Source organism: Trichosurus vulpecula, chromosome 1 (assembly GCF_011100635.1).
Source record: "Trichosurus vulpecula isolate mTriVul1 chromosome 1, mTriVul1.pri, whole genome shotgun sequence".
Lineage (NCBI taxonomy): Eukaryota > Metazoa > Chordata > Mammalia > Diprotodontia > Phalangeridae > Trichosurus > Trichosurus vulpecula.
In genome coordinates this window covers 43,034,207-43,054,953 of record NC_050573.1, presented here as the reverse complement: position 1 = coordinate 43,054,953, position 20,747 = coordinate 43,034,207, and the positions used below count along the sequence as shown (strand labels likewise).

The 20,747-nt window shown below is 40.3% G+C and overlaps 1 protein-coding gene across 1 annotated transcript in view; it reads right to left on the bottom strand.

The window, feature by feature from the left end:
- The window catches only part of GLT1D1 (glycosyltransferase 1 domain containing 1), a 109,424-nt gene that overhangs the window by 41,109 nt on the left and 47,568 nt on the right, over positions 1-20,747 (bottom strand). The window contains exons 7-8 of the mRNA XM_036744799.1: positions 15,846-15,941; positions 12,365-12,414 (exon numbers count right to left, since the gene is read on the bottom strand). Coding sequence (XP_036600694.1) covers positions 12,365-12,414; positions 15,846-15,941 — 146 coding nt within the window. The remainder of the gene's footprint in view (positions 1-12,364; positions 12,415-15,845; positions 15,942-20,747) is intronic.

The window sequence follows — 20,747 nt, the reverse complement described above, 5'->3', positions numbered from 1 at the left end:
CAACAAAGCTCTTTTGATACCTCTCCACAGTGGAGGCAGATGGTGCCCTGGAAGGCCACACCATTCACTCACCAAAAAGCATTTATTAAAACTCTACCATATGTAAGGCACCATGCTATACCAAGCCAGACAGCTGCAATAACGAACCCAGCCACAGACTGTATGTCTGTTACCTGAACACTAATGTAGAAAATCAATGGACAAACATTTATTAAGTTCCTCCTATGCGCCAGGCACTATGCTGAGTGCTAAAAATATAAAGATAAAAACAAAACAGTGACCGTCCTCAAGAAGCACACATTTTGAAGAAAGACAACATGCAAAAATATAGGTATATACAAAATGGGTACAAGGTCAACTTTGGGGGAAGGGGAAAGGAAGACACTAGTAGCCAAGGAATCAAGAAGGGCCTCATACTGAATGTGTCACTCGAACTGAGCCCTGAAGGCACCTAAAGTTTCCCAGAGGGAGAAATGAGGAGGAAGGGCTTTCCAGGCATGAAGGACAGTCAATGCAAAGGCACAATGATGGGAGATGGAGTGTTATGTGTAAAGAACAGTGGGAAGAGCAATTTGGCTGGACTATAGCTGTATAATAAGGCAGGAAATTTAGTATGGCACCAGGTTAGGAAGAGCCCTAAATGGCAAAGCAATTGCTACTGGATCCTCAGAGCAGTAAGGTGCTACTAAAATGGACTGAGTAGGGAGGGAGGGGTGATGGCATGGTCAGTTTTCCACATTAGGAAAACTGATTTGGAGAATGTGTGGAAAATGGAATGGAGTAGGCACAGACTTAAGGGAGAAGTACTAATTAAGAGATGAGAGGTGATGAAGTCTAGAATTAAGCTGGTAGCTTTGTGAGCGGAGAGAAAGTGACACAAGCAAAATATGGTGTGAAGGTAGAAACAGCAAGATTTGGCAATTTACTGGATCTGCAAGGTGAGGGAGAATGAGAAGCAAAGGATGACCCCAAGGCTGAGAAGTGGGTATCAGACACTTCAGAAAGGTTCATCCACAGAGGGATGTCTAGACAATACGGAATTCTTTTGGATACAGCCCGTCATGAAACTATCTCCTAAGGCATGAAGGGGGTAGTAATCTGCTTTGGTGGAAAGAGTGTCCACACAGATGAAATAAACAATTCTCTAAATAGTTAACTATGAGCAAGGCAATGTGCTAAGAACTAAAGATATAAAAAAGAAAAATTACATAGCCCTGGGCCTCTAATACCTTAAAATCTAACAGTGACGATAAACCATACACAAAAAATTAATATACAAGTTAAAAGTACTGCATTGCATAGGACAGGTCAAGGAGTGTCACAAGAGACTCAAGACGAGGAGTAAGGTCTGGATGGGGGGATCAGCAAAGATTACACAAAAGAACATCACATGACCAATAATATGGTCAGTTAATAAGTTTTTCCTGATCTCTTTAATTCTCTAACCCTCCAAAAAAAAAAAAAAGAAATATGTGCCAGTCATAGAAAAATTGCAGCTAAATACACAGAACCAAGAAAACTCTGCTATGTAAAATCCTTGTGAGTTAACACTAGAAAACTCTACTACTGAAGGCACTCACTCAGCATCAAACTTCAATATCCTTGAGCAAGACCAAAGGTTGGCTCCCTGCCCTGTTGACTGATGATACAAGCCTAGTCTCTTCCTAATCCCTTAACCTGCAGTAAATAGCACAAACTAATTCTGCCCAACCACATCAGAGGTTGTGGAAGCAAGGAGACTGAAAATATGAAGCCCTTAAGACTGGGGTTTGGCCCTAGGTTAAAGACCCCCAAGGCTACATGGACTTTTCCCAGGACACCTTTCTTGTCCCTGCTTGAACATTATAAAAAGTAGTGAATGAGAGAGGCTGGAGAAGGAAAGAGGGAAGAGACAAGAGAAAAAGTGGGGCAAGGAGCCAGTGTGCCAGGCATAGGCTGGCCCCAACAAACAGGGACTGAAACCCAGGTAGGAGCAGCCCTGTCTTCTTCAGTGGGTATTCAGAGCAGGAAGCAAGATCAGTGACTCTATAACACCCAATGAGGGGCCTTATGGGTGGTGGTGGTGTTTAGCCATTTTTCACTCAAGTCCTACTCTTCAGGACTTTGGGGATTTTCTTGGCAAAGATACTTGGAGTGGTTTTCCATTTCCTTCTCCAGCTCATTTTAGAGAGGAACAAACAGACCAATAGGGTTAAGTGATTTGCTCAGGGACACACAGTAAGTGTCTGAGGCAGGATTTGAACTCGGGAAGTAAGTCTTCCTGACTCCAGGCCCCAAAGAGAGAAGAGCCAGATGGTAAGTGATAGAACTAAACAAAAACAAAACAAAAAATCAAGAGGATACTTTATAGGATTCAAAAACCAAAAGGAAGGACAAGTAGTAAAGCCCAGAAGAAAATATGAATCTTTCTTAACTAGTATTTCAAGACAAGGGAATGTGAATTAATACTATATGATATAAATAAAAAAACATGTGAACTCCCAAGAGAGCAGAGAACAACCATGAGAAATACAACAATGGTTTAAGAGACAACATGAAAGAGATGGAGCGAGAGCTGGGCCTTGAAGGGAAGAGAAAGACTTTGGAAGATGAAAATGTAAGTGATGGATGCTAGATGGTCTATTATGTATGTACAGAAGCAGGAGGTAGCTGGAGATCAGGAAAGAGGAAAAATGGAGTTTGGCTGCAGGGGAGGTATGGGAAACAGGCTGGAAAAGCAAGTTAGAACCACAGAACTGATCTGTGTCTTATGAAAACAGGGAAGCATTAGTAGATTCTGGGTAGCACAGGGACATGATGAGAACTAGACATGAGGGGGCAGCTAGGTGGCACAGTGAGTAGAGCACTGGCCCTGGAGTCAGGAGGACCTGAGTTCAAATATGGTACTTGACACATTTACTAGCTGGGTGACCCTTGGGCAAGTCACTTAACCCCAATTGCCCTGCCTTCCCCTCTCCAGAAAGAAAGAAAGAGAAAGAAAGAAAGAAAGAAAGAAAGAAAGAAAGAAAGAAAGAAAGAAAGAAAGAAAGAAAGAAAGGAAGGAAGGAAGGAAGGAAAGAAAGAAAGAGAGAGAAAACTAGGCACGAGGAAGACTAAATTGGCAAGAAGGTGATGGACAGATGGATGGATGGATGAACTGGGGAGAAAAGGATTACAGCAAGGGAGAACAATTAGAAGGTTATTATAATGAAGAGGGTAGAAGGAGTAAGTATAAGTGACTAATAAATTTCACTCATCCTCTCTCTAATACTGAAGTGGTTGAGAAAATTTTCCTACTTCCTTCAGACACTTGAGAATTTCACTTGCTGCTGACAATGGTAGAGGCAGATAACAAAGAATGATGGTAATGACGGGGTTCAGTTATACGAGTTAAACATCATGGCTACTATATCCATATCCACATCCTCTCAACAGCTCCATGGGATTATAGCATTGAATGAATTCTTCATGGCCAAATCAACAATGGTAGCAAGGAGATTAGCTATGTTAACTGATATGAATTTACTTATACCCAAAATGGTGGGTTTTTCCCTGTATCACACCAAAAGGAAGGAGCCACCAAGTGTTTGTGCTCTTCACTGTGAACTTTTCATGTTCCACAGAGCTCCTTGGGGAGAAGAGAGAAGAGGGAAGGCTTCCCACTGAAGGGCACAATGCATTATCACGCTCTCCACAGTCCCACTGCTGTTGTTTGTCCCTTGTTTTCGAGGCGGACCAGTGACATTATGAATGAGTGATACCTTGACTTCTGAGTGAACAGAATTTAAGTGAGGTGGAGTTGCACAAATCATCAGCCTCACTCTCTCTTCCAGAGTCATCGAAGTCAAGTGGCAAGACAAAAGCCAGGATGACTGGCAATGACCCAGCATGCAGTGGATGACCTTGGGGTCTTCAATGTCTTGCCAAGCTCTAAGCGCTCCATGGCGCCTACTTCAGCCACCTTTATGGCCATTGAAACAAATTGTTCTTATCTGCCTATTCCACCAGGAAAGTATTCACACGATTTGGGTAGGCATCTCCCTAATTCATTAACAGGTTTAAAACCTGTCAACTACCTTCAACCTGGTTTAGCCCATCTGCAGAGACAGTTTACCAGGGTATGGCCACAGCACAGACTACCAGCTTCTTGGAGCCACAGTTAAAAGTAGCATACAAGTGAATACCAAAGCTGGACCAAAAGCCCATACAAAGCTAAGGAGGGCACTGTTCATTAGCTATTGCAGTATTGTACTGAAAGGTATCCTGACTGACCTGGAAGAGCTATTACAACTCCAGAAGTATATAATTTACACTCAGACAATGTAATCATCCATCTGACTTTGTAGCCACCAAAAAAGCAGGCTAAAAAAGCCTGTACTATAATTTTTCACTTGTGTTTAAAAAGAACTCACTGCAAATGTCGGATATAATTGCAATCTTCAAGATGTTTAATTTATTATAAGAGAAATTCTGTTAAAAGTATGAATTTTAATGCGATCATAAGATTTGACCTCTCAACCACTTTCTATAAATCTAAAGCAAATTTTCTGCATAATAACCCAGCATAAGTAGTAAATATTCAAAATCAAATGTGAAATTGTTTCATTCTCTTCTTCATTCTATAGTCAAGTGACATTAAAGGGAATCCTTGTCTCAGAAAATTAATGGTAAAGCTCTGCCCCCAGGGACAACTCCACCCTGGGGCAGTCTCAATAATTGATGAGTCCCTGCCTAGAACTGCTCTATCCTAAGAAAGCTCAATTACAACTGCCCACTCCTGCCTCCAGCTTCACCTCCTTACCAGCTGCCTGGCTCCCTCGGGGTGATTCCACTCTACCCCCCCCCCCTTCCAGCTCCCCATTATGCCTTGTCCTCCCCTAATAGAATGTAAGCTTCTTGAGAACAGGGACCATCTTGTTTTCTCACTTTTGAATCCATAGAGCACTACCCAGCGGATAGCAAGAGAGCTTTAATCTATCTTATTAGAATTAAGATATTATGAGAGGATTACATAATAATATCTATGCTACGCAGTTGTATAAATCAATTCTGAAGGGAAGCCTGAAAAGGAATCCTAAAATTTCAAGAAGCTTATAACATGAAAGCCTGAAAGGAACTGCAAACTAGTGTAATGTCTTCTTGACCCAGAAACCATTCTAGAGCATCTCCAACAAATGGCCATCCAGCCTCCATCTTAAGACCTTCCTCTGGGGAGTCTCTGGAGATGTCCAAGCTACTCTCATTACAGGAGAGATCTTCCTTCCTTTATATCTAATACAGTCCATCCACAAAACAGAATGGTTCCTAGTTCCCCATGCCGAGCCCAGGCAAAACAATTTTCATCACTCTCCCACATGACAACCTTGCAAATAATTGAAGAATGCCATAGCAACAAGCAGCAAAACCATTAATAATAACAGCTCAAGTTTATATGGCACCTTCAGGTTTGCAAAGTACTTCACAGACATGGTCTTATTTGATTCTCACAACAACCCCAAGAAGCAAAGTCTATATACATATCATTAGTCCTCCTTTACAGATGAGGGAACTAACGATCCTTGAGTGAGATGCCTCACCCAAGACCTCATACTTGGCAGAGGTAGGATTTAAACCCAAGTCTTCCTAACTGCAAATGGATCACTCCATCCACTGCAACACAGTGTGGAGGTCCCAAATTATGTAGTATGTTTGCCGTATTCCAATTTTCATATATGTTCAAAACACAGGCTGATCTTCCTATTAGAAGAGAAGGTAAAAGGCATTTGAAAAATGCCCCTCCAATTTCCTTGTTATTAGGGAAAATGAATTCCTTAACACACCCACACCCACACACCCACACACCCACACACTCACACACTCACACACTCACACATACGAGAATGGCTTCAGTGTGTAAACAGGAAAAAAAGGATCTCAAGAAGAGGAGGAAAAGTTTGATCCATGCCAAATGATCTAGAGCTGAAAGGGCCCTTAGTGGTCACCCTCTCCATTTTACAGACAACAAAACTGGGACCCAGAAAAATAGGGAGATTTGCCCAAAGACATAGGTAGTAAGGAGCAGAAGTGGGATTCAAACGTAGGCTCACTGACTCCTAATCCAGTACCCTTTCACACTGCAGGTGATTGGGGTGTGTAAAAAAGAAAAGGAAGAAGGACCACCAGATTTGGGATTAAACACTAACTGGATAAAGTGTTTCTAAATCAGAGAAAACTGAATCCTCCAAAGAGGAAGAAGCTATTTGTTCTTCAAGAAAAAAAAATGACATGAATCCATAGCTGTTGTCAAGTGTTAAGTTATCCATGAGGGTCCCCAGAAGAAGAGAGAAATGGCGGTGGTTGGGACTTCCTGTTTAGGAGATACTGAGACAGCTGATTTGTCTACTTGTGAATAATAGAAAGTCCTACAGTCTTCCAAAGCATGACAGAGAACTTCCCAAGACTTGTCAAATTAAATCATGACTAATTAATTCTGGCAATTCATGTGGCATAACTGATACTGCCAGGAGGACTCTATAAAGCAATGCCACAGACCCCCCAGCTTCCTTCAAGTTTCAACAAAGCTTCCACCTTCTACAGGAAGCCTTTCCCAACTCCTCTTAACTCTAGTCCAGGGGTAGGGAACCAGCTGCCTAGAGTCCACTTGTGGCCCTCTAGGTCCTCAAGTGTAGCCCTTTGAGTGAAGTCTGGATTCAGTCCAAGGCCTGTACTTGAGGACCTAGAGGGACACATGTGCCCTCAAGGTTGTAGGTTCCCCACCTCTGTTCTAGTACATTCCCTTTGTTGATTATTTCCCATTTATCCTTTATAAGCTTGTCTGTACATAGCTGCTTGCGTGTTGTCTCTCCTATTAGATATTGAGCTCCTTGAGGGCAAAATTTATCTTTTAGCTCTCTTTGTATCTCCAATATTTAGAACAGCATCTGGCCCATAGTAGGCATTTAATAGATGCTTACTGATTGACTGAGAGCACCAAGTCTTGGGCAGGAAATTGAAACCTGGACACAGGTGTTGCTTTCATCATTGTTACTTAGTTCAGTGGCTGGCACACAGTAGGCATTTAATAAATGTTTACTGATTGACTGATGCCAGATTTTGGATTTCTGGACCATGCCTTAAAATATAGGAACGATAGGCTCCCAGAGTAGGAAGGAAGTGTATCTAGTTAGGGCTAGTAAGTTTGTCTATAGTCTTGCAGAATGGGTTTAAAGTGAAAAAGGAGAATAAAAAAAGAGATATCTGCTGAGTTGAATACCTCACCAGTTAGCTATAAAGCAGGAAGATGACTAGTGGAAATCATGAGAAATTCACAGGAAGCAACCCAAGAAAACAGCCATCAGTAAAATGCCTACCTTCTGTTTGCTGCCTACAAAAATGGCCAAGTATGAAGATCAAGACGAATAATAGATCCTAATGTAAGAAGACAAATTTGATCTGAGAGTTATTGAAGAAACCCACAATTGAAACAGGGATCTGGAATAACATATTTTCTTAAAAAATAACAGGATGTGGCTTTCAGAAAAACTTGGAAAGGCTTACATGAACTGATGCAAAGTAAAGCAAGCAGAACCAGGAGAAGAGTAACAGCAATATTGTAAGATGATCAGCTATGAATGACTTAGATGTTCTCAGCAATACAACAATCCAAGATAATTCTGAAGGACTTATGATGAAAAATGCCATCCACTTCCAGACAAAGAACTGATGGAATCTGAATGTATTGAAACATACTGGTTGTTGGGGGGTTTTTTTTGTCTGTTTTCTTTCACACCATGACTCAGGTTTGACTAACATGTGGCTTCGAGGTCCCACCCCTAGTTAAGCTGTGTGTTGAAGGAAGAGAGGAATTGAATTCCAGGCATAGAAGACTGCTGCCACAATGGCATGGAGAGGGGAAATGAAACCCCATGCATGAAGAACAGAGAAAGGGTCAGTTTGGCTTATTATAAAATCTGGAAAGGGAGTTAGGTAAAAAGAATCTGCAAAGACAGATTGGGTCCAGATTGCGAAGTCCTTTAAAAGCCAGACTGAGGTATTGATATTTTTATCCTAGAGGTAATCAATAGCAACTGGGGTTTACTGAGTAGAAGAGAGGCATTTTCAGATCTGAGCTTTAGGAAAATCATTTTGGCAGCTGTGGACGAGATGGATTCAGGGCTTGGGGCAGGTGGACAATTAAGAGTTATGGTGTGGTGTGATGAGGGATGGAACTAGGCAGTGGAGAGGGAGACTTTGAGAAGAGAGAAGCAGTCAGGTATGAGAAAGGTCATGGATGGAGAAAGGGCAAGATGTGTCGACTGGTGGAATCTGCGCAGTGCATGAACCTGCCTAAGAGATGCATGAATTTGCGAAATACACACACTTCCCTAAAAATTCCAATTCTGCCTGAAAAACCTTCTAAAACTTCAACTTAACATCTAAAGGAATATATAAAAAATTTCCAGAAATAATATACTGCCTTTCTGTGAGCTACTTCTTGCTCCCTTTCAAGTCAGATTAGATCTATTTCTTGTATTACAGTTACCCTTGCCCATGGGTTTTATCCCCTGAGTAGGCCCCATGAGGGCAGTGACCATTAGCCTGCCCAGTCTCCAGGGCAGCATTCTGCACATCAAAGACAATGAACAGACAAATGTTTGTTTTATCACCATTCTTCATGTTCAACAAGGAAGACAAAATGATTTGCTCTAAATCGGCAAGTATTCCTAATGCATGAAAGAGCTCTTTCTCCTGAATGAACAACCACCAGTATTGTTGTTCCAGTTTGCCGTATCCAAACCCACCACTTGGTCATTTAAAGTAAGCTAGATGCAGGACCTGATTAGTGCAAATAATGAATCTCTTGAAGTGGTCATGTCAATTTGAATTTGCACCATTCAATGTTATAACTTTATGAAATACAGTCATTGGTTCCAGTCCAATAGAAATACACTGTTCATATTTGAATATTTACCACTTCAGGGGATTCATTATTTGCATAAATCACAACTTTGCATTAACTGTGAGTTATTATTACTGTAATCTACAGCCTCACAGTTTCCTTTAACTAATAAGATTCTATAATGCCTTGGATTATGGTTCTTTTAAAGTTCTCCAACTGTCTAGCAGTGTGAAAAGGGAACTCATTAGGAGTCAGTGAGCCTGGGTTCGAATCTTGGCTCTGCCACTTACTGCCTGTGCTCTTGGCCAAATTGCTACACTTTTCTGGGTTCCAGTTTCCGCATCTGTAAAATGGAGGGGGGGGGGGGGTCAGATATGTTGACCACTAAGGACCCTTCAATCTACGATCCTTTGACATAGGTCAAACTTTTCCTCTCCTTCATCAGATCTTTTTTCTTCAGTGTTTATACACTGAGACCATTTGTGTGTGTGTGTGTGTGTGTGTGTGTGTGTGTTCTAAGGAATTAATTTTCCCTAATAATAAGGAAAGTGGAGAGGCATTCTTCAAACTCCTTTTATCTTCTCTTCTAATAGGAAGACAAGCCTGCATTTTGAGTATAGATGAAAGTCACCTGAACATGGCAGAGATACAAATATTATGCAAGTTACTGCAGAATTATCCCTGCTTTCCATATTTGCCAGAAGTGAAATCCTCAGTCCTAGGTCATCCTGCCTTGAAGCTCCCTGGAAGATGACTAAGGCATTCTGCTGTCAGAAGTCTTCAAAGCTGTCAAGTCAGCCAACCAGCATGGATAGCACCTAACACGTGCTAGACACTGTACTAAGCAATATTGGAAGGACAAAAAAAAAGCAAAAGACAATGCCTGCTCTCAGGGAGCTCACCATCCAAGAGGGGAGACAGCATGCAGACAACTATAGACAAACAAGATATAGTATCTAGGATAAATTGGAGAAAGACATCAAAGGCACCAAGATTTTGGGGGACTGGAAAAGGTTTCTTATAGAAGGTGGGACTTTAGTTGAAAACTGAAAGAAGCCAGAGAAGTAGAGACAAAAATGAGGATGGAGAGTGTTCTAAGCATGGAGAACAGCCCGTGAAAATGCCCCAAGAAGGGAGATGGAATGTGTTTTGCGAGGAACATCAAGGAAGCCAATGTCACGGGATCTTAAGAATATGTGGAAGGAGTACAGTGTAACAAGACTGGAAAGATAGATAAAGGTCAAGTTATAAAGGGCTTTAAAAATCAGAGGACTTTAAATTTTATGTTGGAGGTCATGAGAGCTAATTCAATAGTAGGATGTCAATTCCATCTCACCTCAGCAGGTACTCCTAACTTCCCTTTTCTTCTCTTACTAACTTCTTATGTTTGTCTTGCCAACTTGTCTTTCTTATCTTCCCAACTATCTTCTCCTCAAATCTTTTTCTTCATCATCCTTCCTGAATTCTTTTCTTCCTTCTACTCCTCTCCTCCATCTCAAGTTATTCTTCTTCTGTTCCAACCATTCTCTTCTCTTTCAATCAGTTCTCAAATCCTCTCAAATCCCCCTTCTCAAATTCAATCTCTGGCCTTCTCCACAATTTCGAATCCTTACAAATCCCCATAATGCCATGTCCTTCTTCAGGTCAAATACTTCTTCTATATAACTTTATCCCAGAGAATAGCACTGGCAATAAATCACTTGAAAGTACAAATCTACTACTGGTTGGGTTCAACTATAATTCAATTGAACTCTGCCTTTATCATGTTTAGAATCTTCCACTACAGTGCTGCTTCCATCCCTGGTCACAATATAGGACACATCGAGTTCTCAGGTTTTGGCAGGTTCCACCAAGGTGAAAAAACTTCCTGTACAGGCCCTAGGACAGATTGTATGTCATCTAAGGACCAGTCTTGCTAAGTTAAAAAAGTTCAGGTTGGCCTCAAGTGATTTTTTTTAGCCAAAGTGACACTCAAAGACAATTCTCCTAGGTTGAAAAGCAGTCACAGCCCATGTCAGTGAAGGGCATTTGTATCTCAATGACATCCTAGGTCCATGATGTACAATGCAAAATACTGTGATAAATATTGGACCATGTTTGCTGCCTCAGTGGATCCATGATTCCAGTGGTGCGGGTGCTCCTTCCAATGAAAGAGACCACTACCCATAGGTACCATCTCCCCCTGCCCCCTTAGTCCACTAATTCCCATTAATCTTCTATAGAAGTCTATACTAGGTCTTTCTCTAGACCTTCTGATCTTTGCATAGATAACAATGGAATATGCAGCCAGACCTCAAGGGATTCTCCCAGTCTTGCTGCATGACCAACGCCCTGCCTTGTCCAGGCCTACATGTCTCTGATCTCCTTAACACCCTCATTCGTATACAATTCTTTAAGCTTTGCATCTCTCCCAGTGTCTAGTGTATAACAGGTTAGATGCTGAAAGAGAGACAAAGATTAAATAAGACACAGTTCCTAACCTAATGAACATGTACAAATAACTGTAATGCAAAATCTATCATGGTAAGTACATAAAAGAAGAACAAAATGCTATGAGACCGATGCAAAATGCTGCCTCATTTGAGATGAGGGAACAGAATCATTTCTGACTGAGGGAATCAGGGATGACTTCATGGAAGAAATTCTTAAGTTGGACCTGGAAGGATCTAAACAGGCAGACACAGGGGAGGGAACTACAGGCCTAAGGAACTGTGTGGGCAAAGGCACAAAGGTAGGGAAGCCAGTCAGCCAACAGCATTAAGCACCTACTCTGTGCCAGGTACTGTGCTAAGGGCTGGGTATGTACAGGGGATATGGTCCAGTTTGTCTGATATGTAAAAGATATAGAGGGGAATAATAGCATTAGGTAAGAGTGTAAAGATAGATGGTTCTGGATTGTGGAGAACAACACAGGAGTCAACAACTCTATTAATTCTGGTGAAAGAGCAGACCACCAGGCCTTACCATTACCATACGCTGGCCTCTGTGCCCTGAAGAGGCATACGTGACTGGACAGAATGCCAAGCGTGGAGTCGGGAGGATCTGAGTTCAAAGCTGGCCTCAGACACTTATTAGCTGGGTGACCCTAGACAAGTCACTTATAACCTTGTTTGCTTCAGTTTCCTCATGTGTAAAATGAGCTGGAGAAGGAAATGGCAAACCACTCCAGTATCTTTGCTGAGAAACTCCCAAATGGGGTCATGGAGAGTTGGATGTCTAAACAACAAGCCCTGAAGATCCTTGGTACTATCATCTGACCTGCTGATTGAACCTAAAGACATTTGGGCATTGGCATCTACCCTACAGCCAAACTTTATTTTATGCTCTATCTCCTTATAAGAAAGGGAGATCCTGCAGGGAGGGACTTTCTCACTTTTTTCTATTTGCATCCTCAATGCTTAGCACATTTCTTGGCACATAGTAGGCACTTATTAAATGCTTTTTCTTTCATTCATCATTCACTCATTCAAATAAGATGGCTTGTAATTTACAAACATATCAACTTACTTCAGGTCCCACAATAACCATGTAAACATTGGGCTCTTCTCGGTGCCACTCTTTAAAGAAAAAGAAAAGAAACTTTTAAAATTGCTTCTCAGTGGAAATATGTTTAATATGATTGTATATATATGACCTATATCAGACTGCTTGCCCTCTTGGGGAGAAGGGGAGGGCAGGGAGGGAGAAAAAATTCATAACTGAAAACCTTTTAAAAGTGAATGCTGAAAAATTAAATACATTAAATAAATAAATAAAAATTGGTTCTCGGTCATACCTCATTGTACATGTTATCACAATTTAATTTAAAAGTAAAAGAGCATAGTTTTATGCACAATATGCTCTCTTTATTGACATCATTCTTCAATTAAAATTCCAGATGTGAACAATTGTTACATATCTGCATTTTTGCATCTCCTATGAGAAGGGGTATTATTTCTAATTGCTTCTTGTAGAAGACATTAATGCTTTAAATGAAATAATTTGCAATCACTTATGATTTCTATAATTATTAAAACTGCAGATTAATAAGGAAGCTAAACATAATGCTGTATATTAGCAGCTCAGTTTAGATCTCCAGAGATATTAATTAGTTTTGTCTCAAAGAATCCCTGTGATTTTCTTTTTTTTCATTCTCTTGCATCTGTTTTGTCAGTAACCCTTGAAATGAAAGCACTGCTACCCTTCATAAGGGAGCAAATACTACAAGATTTTAAAATTGATACGATTAAATAATGTGGCAATTTGTCTTACAGAACCAAAAACTGTAAATTCAAGTGATTTTCAGGGAGTGATATGTCATGTATTCGATGAATGTTAGCTTGCAGTTAATTCTAAAAGGGTTTGTCAATATTCAGACAAAGGAACATGGTGAGCTTGTTCCTGGGAGCTATCAGGATTCCCCTACCTGGGGGATTCTCAGTCTGGAGAAGGACTGTAAGGCAGACCTAAAATAGGTCACAGTGAGGAACATGATACAAAGCACTCCTTCCATACAGTTCACAAACAGCCCTACAAAATACTGAACAATCCTAAAGACTGACTGCCTTCATCACTTATTCCTCAGCATTTTAGACCATTCTATAGTGCACTTTATTATGTGTTGACCTACCTCCAATTTTACATTGAACCAATGGGAAAATTAGCATCATGATAACATTTTTTCCCTGTTTATACACACTGATTCTGTAAAGCAAAGGATACCAGTTTCACACTTGCTCACATGATAGCCCGGACATCATTAAACATTTAATACCCAGTAGACTTTAACTACAAAAGAAGTCCTTCAGACTCAAAGATTCAAGATTTGGGTACAGCTGTCCAGTCTGGAGGGTGTGTCAGTCTTTTATTTCTAGAACCCAAATGATCTCATTCCCTCATGCCACTCACCAGGACAGCAGGGTCTAAGTAATAGGGGCATCTTGCAATCTGCCCTATCTCCACATTTGCCTTCCATTCCCCTCCTCCTCTACCATTTCCCCTTGGGAGAAATGATTATTTCTCTATTGTACTTAATGACTAATAACTGAATTAGGACCAAGGTTTTTCCCCTTTTCTATTTCATCCAGAAATCAACCACCATGGGAAATCTTGCTCAAAGACTTGCCCAGCCAGGAAAGCTAAGATCTAATCAAAGACAGTAAGGAAATTTTAAGTTTAGGCAAATGGGTGGATTCTTGCTCACTGTGTTTACTCAATCAGGTCTGGGAAAATGTGGATTCTCCCTTTTGTCAGACAGGTGCCATAGAAATTGATAAGTCCCTTTGAGCAAGATTTTGGTGCTCAATGTCCCCAAACTCAAGACACAGAATATTGTAACATTCATTCTCTCTCATTACTTATTGACCAATCAGAGTTGATCGTCAATCTATGGAATGTCCACTTTTTCAGGGGCATATAAGCCATGAACCTGCCACCATGATTGTCTTTAGCATTCAAGAGTGCCACTGACCTCTTTTATTACTGTGCTAGCATTATTAATAAAATGATTAAAAAGTACCGAGAAACTGTATCTCTGAAACTTTTTAAATAGTACACCCTTGCTCTGGGAATAATCAATATCACAACTGCTACTGGAAAGGGGGTGAGTACATGTGGTTCCACTTCCAATCCTTATGATGGACTAAATGAAAGCTCTCTTACTTCCCTGGCTATCACTTGTTGTTGGGTTATACCCACCTAGTGGAATGTCAGTTTCTTGAGGGGAGGGACTCCTCATTTTTCAAGCTATATCCCTCACACCCAACATAGTGCTTGGCACATAGCAGGCACTTAATAGATATTTGGTGAATGACTGCATGGTTGCTTGATTGTGACTTTGGATATTTCCTATGTACCTTGACAAGGATTTGACTCAGCCCGTCACTCTCTCGCTCAGTGGTTGTGCCTGCTGTCTAAAGGTGACTCAAGGAACAAACCCAAGGCACATTTTCTGGTTAAATGATTAGCAGTATTAAAGACAAATTAGTCCCTAATGAGGCAATTTTGCTGATATAAATTTAGAAACCAAAAAAGCTAGAAAATAAGGAAAGAGCTGAAGAGAAAGTGGGTACTATGGAAAGTATTAAACCCACTATAAGCACTGGGTCAGAATCAAACATTTGAGGATATGTCTGGCTGCAAAGAATCTCTAGAACTTAATCCCCACTCCCATACAAAATGAATGGTGAAACTGTCTTATGCTTCTAAACACAAAAATATTATTTACTTCATAAATCTTTTGCAATACACATGTAACACCCAAATTTTACTGAAAAAAATAGTAATTCTAATTATCCCTTTAGAACACAATAGGAAATTTAGCTGGGAATTATTGGTATTCTTGTCATTCAATAATGATTATTTTAAGATTACTAAACTACATAGCAATGGAAGATTACTGTCAATATCAAATATTTGTAAGTCAAGGCATTTTGGTCATATGTGAAAATATCTTTGTTATTTATTTGTTGATTTTACTATTTTCTTCCCACCTGAAATTCACAGAAAAAATTTAAGGCATAGCTGAAATGCTCCAATGAGCTGCCCTTGAAATACTAGTTATTATTATTTTAGGGAAAACTCTGTTCCTGTACATGCGATGAGATTAAGGAGACCCCCTACCCTCACCTCTGACTGGTTCACACCCTGGGCCTATGCTAAGATCATTTCTGGGGTCACTTCCACCCAACTCTGTAGGATCTGGTCCTTAGGTCAAAGCTCATCAGAGAGGCCTGGCCACAGAACCAATCATCAGGGAAAGCATCACCCCAAAGAGTTGAGTAGAGCAGACCATTTCCCCAGAAGAAGCCATGGCTCCCAGCACTCCATGGAGCTTGCTTTAGTCAAAGCATCCCAGGGAGCCCTGCCACTTACCCCCTTTACAGACAGAAGGGAGAATGTATTCCCTAGAGTATAAGAAGCATGTAGTGTATTAGAAATATCAAGAGATTTATCCAACCATTCTTCCATAAACAAAAGAACAGAAGGAATGTACACGTAAGAAACCTACCTGAGAAAGCATCCACCAAATAAAGAGGATCTTTGACTCGTCTAAGTCCACATATCAAAATAAATACGTGCAAATTATCTGCACGTTGGTTAATCTCTGCAACAGAATATTTAAAATATTTTTATTGCTATGAAAAAAGAACAACTTTTTCCCCTGTAAAATAGCTTTAAAACCAAGGATTATATGCACAAATAGAAGGGAGGTGGCTCCATAGTTTCACTGGCCCTCACTAGTCTTTCACTTCTAGGTCAGATTTTCCTGGGCCCTGTTTCTCTTCCAGTTTGTAAGCCTGGTGTGTCTGGTACACAGGTTGGCTCCCTCCATGCTGGAGAAGATGGAGTTCAGGAGGAAGAGGAGGGGGAGGAGAACTGACCCTAGTTATTTCTTTTTTTTAATATATTTTTATTTATATATTTTCTCATCACCAAAATTTTCCCCATGCCCCCGTCAGCCCTCCAGGAGCCCCATCATTTCTTAAAGAAGACATTCTGAGCATTCCTTTAATTTGGCTACTTAGATTGGTTTCATTTGTAAAAAACAAGAAAACAGGAGATCTGTGTACACAGAAAGGCAGCCTACAGTTTATGAACAGGGCATAAAGGATGTACTCTGAGTTCACTGAGAAGTCAATTATTTGGAACCTCAAATGCATTTTCACATAGGACAGGGAGTGGGCCTGCGATTTCACTGACAGAGGAAATTCCTAGGTGAGGAAACTCCCTCTGCCAGTGCAGATCTACACCTTCTCACTTTAGAGAGTTGCCCAATAGACCAAAAGATTAAGTGACTTATCCAGGATCATACAGCTAGTATGTAGCGGGGGTTTCCCTGACTTCAACACCAACTCATTATCCGCTATACCATGCTGTCCCTTTCTCATAGAGCAGTGTTTAAAAATAATGGTCAGAGTCTGAAGCAGGCTCTCAGAAATCTCCCCAACCCATAAAGCACCTGTCTAACCAAAGGGAATTTCTGTAAGGAAATGTGTTCCAATTTAAGATGCTACAATGCTATATCCTTTTGTTATGAGTTCAACAGCTCTCCCCTTCCACCTCACCCCTTTTTCTACACACTATCCCACTTAGGGTACTGGAAATGGTTACTTCCCTGTTCCATTCTGGAAAGCCTGGGGTGCAGTGGTTTGAAAACTGAGATGCAAGCTCACTTCAGGGTAAGGAACAGGGTGAGAATTATGAGTAAAGAGCTAAGCTGAGTGGATGAGATGGGCTAGCTAAAACTGGCTCTGACTCTGTGGGTTCTGCTTCACTCCACTGGGCATCATCTATCATTCCTTCTAGGGGACACAGAAGTTAGTCAATTGCATTACCCAAGCCCCACTCCTTCTCACCCCCATGTTCCTACACATAACAAAGGAAGCAGAAGGCATTTCAACATACCTTTCTTCCTTCCTCCTTTTCCCCCTCCTAATTTACCCATGACAGAATCTTCCCACACACAGACAACTCTCTACCAGATTAACAAGCCCGGAACTAAGGCTAAAAGAAATGGAAAGAAATGAAATAGGGGAAATGGAAGAGCACCCAAGAGAGCAGGAATAGAGTCTTGTTTTGAGAAAAAGGAGAAATAAGTAGAGAAGAGATAAGTGACCCTCCCCTTCTAGCTAGGTCATTTATTTGCCTGTGTGACCTCACCTCTCTGGCCCCCAGCTTCCTCACCTCTAAAAGAAGAACCCAGGCTAGATGATCTCTGAGGTCCTTTTCAGATCTAAATCTATGATTCTATGATCTTGTAATTCTAGTATCAAAAAAGTACTGCCTATTCAACTATACAAGTACAAAAACGTATATCCATACCCTATCACACAAAAAAAAGACAAAGATGTACCTAATGCTTGCATGAAAGATTCCATTTCAGGCTGACATTATTGTTATTTTTAATATTAACTAAATTAAAACTTCAGATTTTTTTAACTGGGATACCACAATCCTCCATAATTGGCCTTTAAAATATGTAAGAAAAAAAGATAATTATAATGACCATTTTTTTTTGGCCCTGAAACAGGACAATCTCCTATCGTTTCTCTCTTGGCAAAACTTAATTTTCCCTGTGCTCAGGATCCACAAAATAAATGTTCTCTTTGCTTTTCAGTCTTCAGGGTGAATACATCTGCTTTGGAATTTAATCAAGGCTATTGATACTACTCTGACACAAGCACAAAAGCTAAAAAAAATTAATTCATAATCAGCTTGGCTGCTATATTTTATTCAAATGTGAAGCTGAGATGAATTTTTTACAAAAGTCACCTTTTTTGGAGGAAAAAAAAGGCCTAAACTGTTCTCACAGTACACAGTTACTCTATTAAGTATTGATGTTTCAATAGGGACCCTGAATTCTGTCTGTATAGAGAAAAGACTGTACCGCCCTACTCTGAGCTGCTTGAATATTGACATAAAAATGAAGGTTTGACGGTAATTTTTAGTCGGTTAAAGTTAATCATGTATCAACTGGATTTGGGGACATGAAAAAAATCATTGCTCTTTAATAGATAATAAGGGTAAAAGACAATCTCTGAGGATACAGAGGGCAGGGAAGGATCAAAGCACTTGTTGGTCAGTTTGGGGTAGTGTAGAACTATCAGTGTTTAGACATGGAAAATTTTTGAGAAACAGTGGTGGCAGAATGAATAAATATTTCATATCATACAGTATATATTAACACATTAAAATTAATATATTTGGCTATGTTACCAAGTAGAAAAAAACCCTAACATTTCTCCTTTCTCAATCTATCCCCCAATATCTTCATGAAGAAAATAAGGCACACATAAGTCAGCGTCTGAAGAAATCTCTTATCCCTAATGCAGGAAACATGAGAAGGTTCTACAGCACGTGTATACCTTAATCTCAGACATGAGGATAGGAGAGAAAAATCTCCCTTCCCTGATGACAAGGAAGGCTTAGCTGCTTGGCCCAATTAGGTCCAAGAACCCAAGCCTACACCCTTAAGCAAGTCTGGCCAGCTGAGTGAGTTTTTAATGTGTCCTAGACCTCAACCCCATCAAACCAATTGCAAAGCTACTCGGACTACCTCCCTCTCCCAATGGATTGGATAAGAGTTATCATATGGGCCACAGCCTACCCCACACTTCACAGGCGTCCCTGTCCAGACAGTGAGTCAGTTGGTGTGCTCTTTATTGGAAGAGACAATGACACAGGACATCTGAATAGGAACTGGAATTAGAAGAAAGGCTACCTGCCATCTTTTTTTTTCTTAAAAGAACAGAAATACAAATTGTAGCGGTGATGCTTTTTTCTATTAAACTTAACAAATTCAGAAACATTATTTTTGATTCAAGTTGGGTAGTCTCATAATACATAAGCAACACTTTCAGGAAAATCAAGATAGTGGTTAGAAAATCCTGATCGAGCTGAAAAGCATTTAAGCTTCCCTGATTTGGGCATCAATCCTTACAATCCTTGGTTTGCAATTATAGCCTAGAGACCCTAAGATCCAATCCAGTTCTAAGAAAACTCATCCATGTCACTTCTTTTTATTTAGAAAGTAACTAAAAACAGTACTGAGAGGCTGAACAACTTATCTGATCCTATTTCTTCATTCATTTCAAACTATGACAAGATTTATTCTTCCTGAATGTAATGTCTCAAAATTCCAATTCATCACTTCCATATCTATAAGTTTCTTTCATAGATTGCCATTTTCTGGATAATGGGATTTTTCTCTTCAAGAGAGTCCGTTGATCCTAGACGGTTTTATCAGCCTCCAAAGTTAGGCTGGTTGGTCTTGACAAAGAGTCTGGCAGCTGAAAACATTCTCTTACACTCTGGGTAAGGGGGATGCTAGCTCATTTGATTCTTGAATAATCATCAAATATATTATTGTTCCAAGTTTTTTTAAAGGCAAATGATATTCAGCCATGTGTTGTTTTCAATATACCTCACTGCCTCTTGGCACTGGGCTGGGAATAAAAAGACCGGGGTCTCAGTCCTGGCTCCACCAGCACTGGTGGCATAAACAGAGGCAAGTCAAATGCCTATCTAAGTAGGGTCTCCTTACCTTCAAAATGTAAATAACGATATTTATTTGTTCTATGAGCTTACTTACATGTGTGGGAAAACAACTGTATCTAAAGCATTAGATACATGAGTATCTATGTAATCATCATTGACTCTATAAACCTCTTTGATCCTGAGAGTTTTCCTGCATAGTGCCAACTTTCCACTTTGGTCGATATACCAGTGTCTAATGATGCAATATTTACCAGTTATGTGACCCAATTAAATGTTGCAATGCTTTCTAACCATTTCCCTTTTTCTGTCTCTTTTCTATGTAGATTTTGTCTTTCATATACTTAAAAAAAAAAGCTAATACCAACATATTAAAGTCACCAGCCAAGAGAATATTCGAGTGTAGAATTAATCTGTGAATTACAAAAAATACAAAAATAAAATTTACAGGTTTTCCAGGCCCATACGAAGTAGCCCCAAATCAAATTGCCGGTTAGATGAGGAATGGCTCAGAAGTCAATTTCATCAACAGAAATTTACTAGAACCGACTTTTCCCCTGGAAGCTATCCCCAGTGTTCTCTCTGGGTTTTTGATTCTGTAGATAACTTGACATACTGTTACAAGGACACAAGAAACTTTGTGCACTCCAGGCAAAACGTGTCGTTTTTACTGAGTTTGAAATGGAGAACGCATGGATTTGAGAATATATCCTAAGTAGTGTCACCTTGGGAAACTGTAACAAGGCCACGTAACAGTCACTTACTACCTAAAATCTACCTGGATTTTAACGAAAGAGAAATAATAATGTGGTCCAGTGGAAAATACCCTGGTTTGGGAGTGGACCAACTTGGATTTGATTCCTGCCTCTGCCACTTACTCTCTGGGTAGCTTGGGTGGCTAGGTAGCATCATGGTG